At 44.5% G+C, this 10790-nt stretch overlaps 1 protein-coding gene across 1 annotated transcript in view; it reads left to right on the plus strand.

Moving 5' to 3' along the window:
- LOC137353231 (synaptosomal-associated protein 25) overlaps nucleotides 1-9216 on the plus strand; it is a 109455-nt gene extending 100239 nt beyond the window's left edge. The window contains exon 8 of the mRNA XM_068019309.1: nucleotides 7857-9216. Within this exon, the coding sequence (XP_067875410.1) occupies nucleotides 7857-7916 (60 nt within the window). The 3' untranslated portion in view covers nucleotides 7917-9216. The remainder of the gene's footprint in view (nucleotides 1-7856) is intronic.
- Nucleotides 9217-10790: the final 1574 nt, after the last annotated feature.

Genomic DNA, 10790 nt, shown 5'->3' on the forward strand with positions numbered 1-10790 from the left:
AAGACAATCCCACCATCCCAGGGATTAGCCTGGTGAACATCCGTTGCACACCCTCTATGGCAAGTATATAAGATAAGGAGACCAAAACTGTACACAGTACTCCAGGTGCGGTCTCTCCAAGGCTTTATACAATTGAAGCAATACATCTTTACTCCTGTACTCAAATCCCCTTGCAATGAAGGCCCAACACACTAGTTGCCTTCTTAATTGCTTGCTGCACCTGCATACCAGCTTCTTTAAAATTCATTCATGGGATGTGGACATCGCTGGCCAGGCCAGCATTTATTGCCCATCCCTAATTGCCCTTGAGAAGATGGTGGTGAGCCGCTTTCTTGAACCGCTGCAGTCCATGGGGGGTAAGTACACCCACCGTGCTGTTAGGAAGGGAGTTCCAGGAGTTTGACCCAACAACAGTGAAGGAATGGCGATATAGTTCCAAGTCAGGATGGTGTGTGGCTTGGAGGGGAACTTGCAGGTGGTGGTGTTCCCGTGCAACTACTGCCCTTGTCCTTCTAGGTGGTAGAAATCGTGGGTTTCGAAGGTGCTGTCTAAGGAGTCTTGGTGCGTTGCTGCAGTGCATCTTGTAGTTGTACACACTGCTGCCACTGCGCGTTGGTGGTGGAGGGAGTTATTGTTTGTGGATGGGGTGCCAATCAAGCGGGTTGCTTTGTCCTGGATGGTGTCGAGCTTCTTGAGTGTTGTTGGAGCTGCACCCATCCGGGCAAGTGGAGAGTATTCCATCACACTCCTGACGTGTGCCTTTTAGATGGTGGACAGGCTTTGGGGAGTCTGGAGGTGAATTATTCGCTGCAGGATTCCTAGCTTCTGACCTGATCTTATAGCCATGGTATTTATATGGCTACTCCAGTTCAGTTTCTGGTCAATGGTAACCCCCAGATTGTTGATAGTAGGGGATTCAGCGATGGTAATGCCACTGAATGTCAAGAGGAGGTGGTTAGATTCTCTCTTGTTTGTGATCATCAATGCCTGACACTTCTGTGGCGCAAATGTTACTTGCCACTTATCAGCCCAAGTCTGAATGTTGTCCAGGTCTTGCTGCATTTCTACACAAACTGCTTCAGTATCTGAGGAGTCGCAAATGGTGCTGAACATTGTGCAATCATCAGCGAACATCCCCGCTTCTGACCTTATGATTGAAGGAAGGTCATCGATCAAGCAACTGAAGATGGTTGGGTCTAGGACACTATCCTGAGGAACTCCTGCAGTGATGTCCTGGTGCTGAGATGATTGACCTCCAACAACCACAACCATCTTCCTTTGCGCTCGGTATGACTCCAACCAGCGGAGTGTTTTCCCCCTGATTCCTATTGACTCCAATTTTGCCTGGGCTCCTTGATGCCATACTTGGTCAAATGCTGCCTTGATGTCAAGGGCAGTCACTCTCACCTCACGAGTTCAGCTCTTTTGCCCATGTTTGAACCAAGGCTGTAATGAGGTCAGGAGCTCAGTGTCCCTGGCGGAACCCAAACTGAGCGTCACTAGGCAGGTTATTGCTGAGCAAGTGGAGCTTGATAGCACTGTTGACTGATGATCGAGAGTAGACTGATGGGGCGGTAATTGGCCGGGTTGGATTTGTCCTGCTTTTTGTGGACAGGACATACCTGGGCAATTTTCACATTACTGGATAGATGCCAGTGTTGTAGCTGTACTGGAACAGCTTGGCCATTCACTTAGCCTGTCCAAATCCCCTTGAAGCCTCCTTGCATCCTTCTCGCAATTTACATCCCCTCCTAGTTTTGTGTTATCCACAAATTTGGAAATGTTACAGTTGGTCCCCATATCCAAGTCATTTATATAGATTGTAAACAGCTGTGATCCTTGCGGTACACCACTAGTAACAGCCTGCCATCCTGAGAATGACCCATTTATTCCTACTCTCTGTTGTCTGTTAACCAATTCTCAATCCATTGCAGTATATTGCCCCCAATCCCAGGTGTTCTAATTTTGTTTATTAACTTCCTGTGTGGGACCTTATCAAAAGCCTTCTGAAAATCCAAATACACCACATCCACTGGTTCTCCTTTATCTATGCTACAAGAAACATCCTCAAAAAACTCCAATAGATTTGTCAAACATGATTTCCCTTTCACAAATCCATGTTGACTCCGCCCAATCACATTATTTTCCAAGTGTCCAGGTCTGGACAAACTCAGGTCTGTACTTCTCCATTTTCTCTCTCGCTCCCTTCTTAAATAATGGGGTTACATTTGCTACTTTTCAGTCTGCAGGAACCCTTCCAGAATCTATCTTGAAAGATAACTACCAATGCATCCACTATCTCGATAGCCACCTCCTTCAATACTGTTGAATGTAGCTCAGCTGATCCAGGGGATTTATCAACTTTCAATCCAATTAATTTTGAGTACTACCTCTTTATTGATACCAATTACTTTCAGTTCCTCATTTTTACAAGTTCCTAGTATTTCTGGGAGATTCTTTGTGTCTTCGTCCATAAAGACAAGACACAAAATAATTATTTAGTCCCTCTGCTATTTCTTCATTCTCCATCACAAACTTTCCTGCCTCCATCTGCAATGGACCACATTTGTACTTGCTAATCGTTTCCTTTTCACATACTTAAAAGAAGCTTTTACAGTCCATCTTTATGTTTCTAGCTAGCTTACATTCATATTCTCTTTTCCCTTTATCAGTTTCTTGCTCCTCCTTTGCTGGATTCTAAATTGCTCCCAATCCTCGGGCTTGCCAATTTTTCTGGTGACCTTATAAGCCACTTCCTTTGACCTAATGCAATCCTTAACTTCATTTGTTAGCAGCGGTTGATTCACCTTTCCTATTGGGTTTTTGTGTCTTAGAGGAATGTATATTTGTTGTAAACCGTGTAATACCTCTTTAAATACTAGCCATTGCCAGTCTAACATCAAATCTTTTGATGTATTTTCCTAATCTAGCATAGCCAACTTGCCTCTCATATCTTCATACTTTCCTTTCTTCAGATTTGACCTTAGTTTCAGAATGAACTATATCTCTTTCAAACTTAATGTAAAATTCTATCATATTGTGGTCACTATTTCCTAATGGCTCCTTTACAGCAAGGTTATTAATTAACCCTTTCTCATTGCATAATACTAAATCTAAAATAGCCTGATCCTAGTTGGTTCTTCAACATTCTTTTTTTCTTTTGGGCCTCCTTATCTCGAGAGACAATGGATACGCGCCTGGAGGTGGTCAGTGGTTTGTGAAGCAGCGCCTGGAGTGGCTATAAAGGCCAATTCTGGAGTGACAGGCTCTTCCACAGGTGCTGCAGAGAAATTTGTTTGTTGGGGCTGTTGCACAGTTGGCTCTCCCCTTGCGCCTCTGTCTTTTTTCCTGCCAACTACTAAGTCTCTTCGACTCGCCACAATTTAGCCCTGTCTTTATGGCTGCCCGCCAGCTCTGGCGAATGCTGGCAACTGACTCCCACGACTTGTGATCAATGTCACACGATTTCATGTCACGTTTGCAGACGTCTTTATAACGGAGACATGGACGGCCGGTGGGTCTGATACCAGTGGCGAGCTCGCTGTACAATGTGTCTTTGGGGATCCTGCCATCTTCCATGCGGCTCACATGGCCAAGCCATCTCAAGCGCCGCTGACTCAGTAGTGTGTATAAGCTGGGGGTGTTGGCCGCTTCAAGGACTTCTGTGTTGGAGATATAGTCCTGCCACCTGATGCCAAGTATTCTCCGAAGGCAGCGAAGATGGAATGAATTGAGACGTCGCTCTTGGCTGGCATACGTTGTCCAGGCCTCGCTGCCGTAGAGCAAGGTACTGAGGACACAAGCCTGATACACTCGGACTTTTGTGTTCCCTGTCAGTGCGCCATTTTCCCACACTCTCTTGGCCAGTCTGGACATAGCAGTGGAAGCCTTACCCATGCGCTTGTTGATTTCTGCATCTAGAGACAGGTTACTGGTGATAGTTGAGCCTAGGTAGGTGCATACTGCTCCAGAAACCCATCTTGTCCACACTCAGGAATTCATCCTCCACACCATTAGTGCAAATTAGGTTTAACCAATCTATATGTAATGGAAGTCACCCATTATTACTGTAACACTCATGTTATATGCAGCTCTAATTTCCTGATTTATACTGTGCCCCAGCATTACCACTAAGTTTTGTGGCCTATAAACAACTCCCACCAATGCTTGCTGCCCCTTACTGTTTCTTAGCTCCACCCAAAATGATTCTACATCTTGTTCCTTTGATCTAAGATCCTTTCTCACTACTGTACTGATCTCAACTTTGTTGAGTCTCACGGCCTGTTCACTCTATTCCAGCTAATTCTATATGTTAACACTCCCACTGTACAGCGACTGTACACTGTAAATAAAAAAAAAATCACCCTTTATTTGTGTTATTTACCCTTGCGGGAAATGATGATAATCACTGTTTGATCACTGCAGGAGTTGGAAAAGTCAGAGAGTAGTGATAGCATCACAAAAAACTTACAGATGAGGAAGGTCATTCAGTCCATCTTAATTCATCCATCCGACCCTGCAATCCCACCATTGCTACATCTATTATTTTCTCAATTGATTCCAGGTTTTCACCTCCATCATTCTGCTGTAAAGTCCGTTCCAAGTATTGGTCACTCTCTGTGTGAGGGTATGTCCCCTGCTAACAGTCCTGAAGTTACCACTTACTAATCTGAGAAGATTTTAGTCCATGAGCATAATGCAAGCACACGCGCGTGCACAGACACACACATACACACACAAACATATACATACACGCCAGCATACATACACACACCCGCATGCACATGTCACATGCAAATGTACACAAACGCTTAGAAACATAGAAAATAGGAGCAGGAGTAGGCCATTCGGCCCTTCGAGCCTGCTCCGCCATTCATTATGATCATGGTTGATCATCCAACTCAGTAGCCTGTTCCTGCTTTCGCCCCATACTGTTTTATCCGTTTGGACCCAAGAGCTATATCTAACTCCTTCTTGAAAACATGCAATGTTTTGGCCTCAACTGCTTTCTGTGGTAGCAAATTCCACAGGCTCACCTCTCTCTGGGTGAAGGAATGTTTCCTCATCTCAGTCCTGAAAGGTTTACCCCCTATCCTGAGACTATGACCCCTGGTTCTGGACTCCCCCACCATCGGGAACATCCTTCCTGCATCTACCCTGTCAAGTCCTGTCAGAATTTTATATGTTCCTATGAGATCCCCCCTTTTCTGATCTCCAGCGAATATAATCCTAACCGACTCAATCTCTCCTCATACGTCAGTCCCACCATCCCAGGAATCAGTCTGGTAAAACTTCGCTGCACTCCCTCTATAGCAAGAACATCCTTCCTCAGATAAGGAGACCAAAACTGCACACAATATTCCAGGTGAGGCCTCACCAAGGCCCTGTATAATTGCAGCAAGACATCCCTGCTCCTGTACTCGAATCCTCTTGCTATGAAGGCCAACATACCATTTGCCTTTTTTACCGCCTGTTGGACCTGCATGCTTACCTGACTGGTGTACGAGAACACCCAGGTCTCGCTGCATTTTCCCCTCTCTCAGTTTATAGCCATTCAGATAATCTGCCTTCCTGTTTTTGCTACCAAAGTGGATAACCTCACATTTATCCACATTATACTGCATCTGCCATGCATTAGCCCACTCACTCAACTTGTCCAAATCACCCTGAAGCCTCTCTGCATCCTCCTCACAACTCAGCCTCCCACGCAGTTTTGTGTCATCTACAAATTTAGAGATATTACATTTAGTTTCCTCATCGAGATCATTAATATATATCGTGAATAGCTGGGGTCCTAGCACCGATCCCTACGGTACGCCATTAGTCACTGCCTGCCATTCGGGAAAAGACCCATTTATCCCTACTCTTTGTTTCCTGTCTGCCAACCAATTTTCTATCCATCGCAATAAACTATCCCCAATCCCATGCGCTTTAATTTTGCATGCTAATCTCTTATGTTGGACTTTGTCGAAAGCCTTCTGAAAGTCCAAATAAACCACATCCACTGGCTCCCCCTCATCAACTCTACTAGTTACATCCTCAAAGAATTCTAGTAGATTTGTCAAGCATGATTTCCCTTTCATAAATCCATGCTGACTCTGCCCAATTCTACCACTGTTCTCTAAGCGCTCTGCTATAAAATCTTTGATAATGGACTCTAGAATTTCTCCACTACCGACGTCAGGCTGACTGGTCTATAATTCCCTGCTTTCTCTCTCTCTTCTTTGGCCTCCTTATCTCGAGAGACAATGGATAAGTGCCTGGAAGTAGTCAGTGGTGTGTGGAGCAGCGCCTGGAGTGGCTATAAAGGCCAATTCTAGAGTGACAGGCTCTTCCACAGGTGCTGCAGAGAAATTTGTTTGTCGGGGCTGTTACACAGTTGGCTCTCCCCTTGCGTTTCTGTCTTTTTTCCTGCCAACTACTAAGTCTCTTCGACTCGCCACACTTTAGCCCCGTCTTTATGGCTGCCCGCCAGCTCTGGCGAACGCTGGCAACTGACTCCCACGACTTGTGATCAATGTCACAGGATTTCATGTCGCGTTTGCAGACGTCTTTAAAGCGGAGACATGGACGGCCGGTGGGTCTGATACTAGTGGCGAGCTCGCTGTACAATGTGTCTTTGGGGATCCTGCCATCTTCCATGCGGCTCACATGGCCAAGCCATCTCCAGCACCGCTGACTCAGTAGTGTGTATAAGCTGGGGATGTTGGCTGCCTCGAGGACTTCTGTGTTGGAGATACAGTCCTGCCACCTGATGCCAAGTATTCTCCGGAGGCAGCGAAGATGGAATGAATTGAGACGTCGCTCTTGGCTGACATACGTTGTCCAGGCCTCGCTGCCATAGAGCAAGGTACTGAGGACACAGGCCTGATACACTCGGACTTTTGTGTTCCGTGTCAGTGCGCCATTTTCCCACACTCTCTTGGCCAGTCTGGACATAGCAGTGGAAGCCTTTCCCGTGCGCTTTTTGATTTCTGCATCTAGAGACAGGTTACTGGTGATAGTTGAGCCTAGGTAGGTGAACTCTTGAACCACTTCCAGAGCGTGGTCACCAATTTTGATGGATGGAGCATTTTTGACGTCCTGCCCCATGATGTTCGTTTTCTTGAGGCTGATGGTTAGGCCAAATTCATTGCAGGCAGCAATGAATCTCTCCCTCCCTTTTTAAATAGTGGGGTTGTATTAGCTATCCTCCAATCTGTAGGAACTGTTCCAGAGTCTATAGAATCTTGGAAGATGACCACCAATGCATCCATTATTTCTAGGGCCACTTCCTTAAGTACACTGGGATGCATACCATCAGCCCTGGGGATTTGTCGGCCTTCAATCCCGTCAATTTCCCCAACATCATTTCTCTACTAATGCTGATTTCCTTCCGTTCCCCTCTCTCACTAAGCTCTGTGTTCCCCAACATTTCTGGTATGTTTGTGTCCTCCTTTGTGAAGACAGAACCAAAGTATGCATTTAGTTGGTCAGCCATTGCTTTAATCCAATAATAAATTCCCCTGTTTCTGACTGTAAGGAACCTACATTTGTCTTCACTCTTGTACACACACATGCACACATACACACACATAAACACATGCATGCATACACCAACAGAGCATGTGCACATGGAACACATACATATACATATATGCCCTTACATACCAGGACATATACCCATGCACATACCCATATAATGCTCACGTGCACACAAACATATATGCGCATGCACACACATGCCACCACACAAACACCTACATGAGTAAGTGTAGACTGCTGTGGGTGTGTACACACAAACCAATTCTTTCAGAGCAACAGCAAGTAAAGCTTCACCTCGCTGCCCCTTTAAGCTTTTTCTGTTTTCTTTCCAGGGTGATATGAACAAAGCCCGCATTGATGAAGCCAACAAGCACGCCACCAAGATGCTGTGAGGTGCTTCCAAACAAGAAACCTCCTTTCTGCCAGAGACACCCATCCCATTATCCACTGCAGCGTCTGAAAGGTCCAGGATGGGCCAAGTCCCTGTGCTGTGATAGGAAACTTCAAGGCTCAATATTATTCTGTACATTTTGATTTATTTTATAATTTCTCAGTGTAGCGAATCTTTCCAGTTGTGTAAGTGTATATTTTAGTGTCAATGTGTGTAATTGCCTGCCCAGAGTGTACCCAGTGTATTATTTTGTTTTTATCTCTGTGCTGATCAGTTCTTTTTATGAATGAATTGTTCTCTGTAATCACGTGATAACATGAGCATGAACCAAGCTCGATGTGCACAGCTGAATTCCGATAAACATACAACAGATCCCTCGACTTTCTTTAAAATGTCATACCAGTGCAGTAAGGGAGGGGGCTCCTCTGAGATTGGGGCTGATGCAGAGATCACAGGCAGCCAGAAAAAAGAGGAGAATGAAGGACTGACAAAGAGCACAATTTGCGATGGGAAAACCTCAGCGTGATTTCATGCTGGTGAATTCTTTTCCTAGTGCAGTTTGCCAGAGCTGTGAGCACAGGACTGGAAACCTCCCGTTTTAGTTTTGTCACCTGGCAGCAGAGATTTTGCTCGTGTTACTTCTTCAATAAGTATGTCCTGATTTTTTTTTTTTGTTACTTCTATTATGGCAAGAAACAGGATGCCAAAATTAGGATTCACATTTAATGCGAGGGAACGGGAATTGGGGCTGAGATCCAATGGGCATTGAAGAGAACTGAGCTGCCCCTTGTTCATTTTAAAGAGACAGCATCCACCTTTCATCCTTAAAGAGACCAGGGATTTGGAGTTAGAATTACGTGTGCGTGTCAGATAGTCCTTTAATACTCTTAGGTATAAAAAGTTGCAGATACTGAATATCTGATATAAGAGCAAGAAAGGATCAGAAATGCAGTCAGCGTCTGAAAAGTAAATAAAATAAAGGTCAGAATTTTGGGTACAAACCCTTATTTCAGAAGTGATGTTAACGCAAAGCATTAACATGTATTTTCTCTTACGGTTCCTTCCCTTGTATCTGAGGCACAAGGTTAAATTCAATGCCTTGCTTCAGAGACATATGAGAAGCCATTAAAACATTAAGACACGAAGAGCATTTACTGGAGTTGGCCGCTCACTTTATTTTTGCTGTTACTTGAAGCAAAAACCGAAAGCAACAAGTCTCAGGCTAGTTGGTGAGTGCAATTTCCAGCCCTGGTCCACATCGCTTCCCATTAACTCCCAGTAACGCAATTTGTAATTACAAACAGACTTTCCAGTCTGAAGCTTTTCAAAGTGGAAATCTCTGTTATTGCTCAACAGTCTTTTTTTCCCCCTAAGGAAATGTCATTTATATGTTTTAATTTCATTTGAAATGCTGTTAAATTCTAAGACTTGTGACGCAGCACTCCTTATTCTTAAATGTGATATCTTAGTATTATACAGCACAGAAGGAGGTCATTTGGCCCATCTTGCCCTGTGCTGGCCCTTTGGTAGAGTTATCTAATTAGTTCCACTTCCCTGCTCTTTCCCCATATCCCTGCAAATCTCTCCCTTTCATATATTTATCCAGTTCTCTTTTGCAAGTTACTATTAAGTTTGCTTCCATCACCCTTTCAGGCAGTGCATTCCATATCACAACAACTCACTGTGTTTAAAAAAAAAAAAAAAAAATCTCCTCATTTCCCCTCTGGTTCTTTTGCCAATTATCTTCTGGTTACAGCTTCTCCTTCTTTCCCTTTTGAAAGTTACTATTGAATCTGCTTCCAATGTACTCTCAGGCACTGCATTCCAGTGATATTTGTGATTAAGTAAGTCAGGAGGTTTACAATGATATAAAATCCTAAACCTGTCAATACACAAACTGATTGACTGGCTCATGCCTGTGTTAGTGCTGGTTCCACACTAATCTCTTTCTCTGCTCTTGCTGTATATCTTTCAATACTTTTCTTCTCCCAGTTTCATCTTAAACAACTTGGGTTCTGTAGTCACTTATAGAATCACAGAAAGTTTAGGCACAGAAAGAGGCCACTTGGCCCATTGTGTCTGTGTCGTCAGAAAAACGATCCACTTATTCTAATCCCATCTCCAGCATTTGGTCCGCAGCCCTGCAGATTACGGCGCTTGAAGTGCAGATCAGACTCCTTTTGAATGAGTTGAGGGTTTCTGCCTCAACTACCCTTTCAGGCAGTGAGTTCCAGACCCCCAACACCCTCTGGGTGAAAAACTCTTTCCTCACCTCCCTCTAATTTTTCTACCAATCACTTTAAATCTATGCCCCCTCGTCACTGACCTCTCTGCTAAGGTAAACAGGCCCTCCACCTCCACTCTATCCAGGCCCCTCAAAATTTTGTACATTTCAATCAGATCGCCCCTCAGCCTTCTCTGTTCCAAGGAGAACAACCCCAGCCTCTCCAATCTTTCCCCATAGCTTCATTTTTCCAGTCCTGGCAACATCCTCGTAAATCTCCTCTGTACCCTCTCTAGTGCTTTCTTTACATCCTTTCTATAATGAGGTGACCAGAACTGCACACAGTACTCAGGTTGTGGCCTAACCAATGAGTTATACAGTTCCAGCATAACCTCCCTGCTCTTATATTCTATACCTCAGCTAATAAAGGAAAGGATTCCATATGCCTTCTTAATCACATTATCGACCTGTCCTGCTAGCTTCAGGGATTTGTGGACATTCACTCCAAGGTTCCTCACTTCCTCTACACTTCTCAGTATTTTCCAATTAATCGTGTATTCCTTTGCCATGTTTGACCTCCACAAATGCATCACATCACACTTCTCCAAGCTGAATTCCATTTGCCACTTTTCTGCCCATCTGACCTGACCA

Source organism: Heterodontus francisci, chromosome 40 (assembly GCF_036365525.1).
Source record: "Heterodontus francisci isolate sHetFra1 chromosome 40, sHetFra1.hap1, whole genome shotgun sequence".
In the NCBI taxonomy this organism is placed as follows: Eukaryota; Metazoa; Chordata; class Chondrichthyes; order Heterodontiformes; family Heterodontidae; genus Heterodontus; species Heterodontus francisci.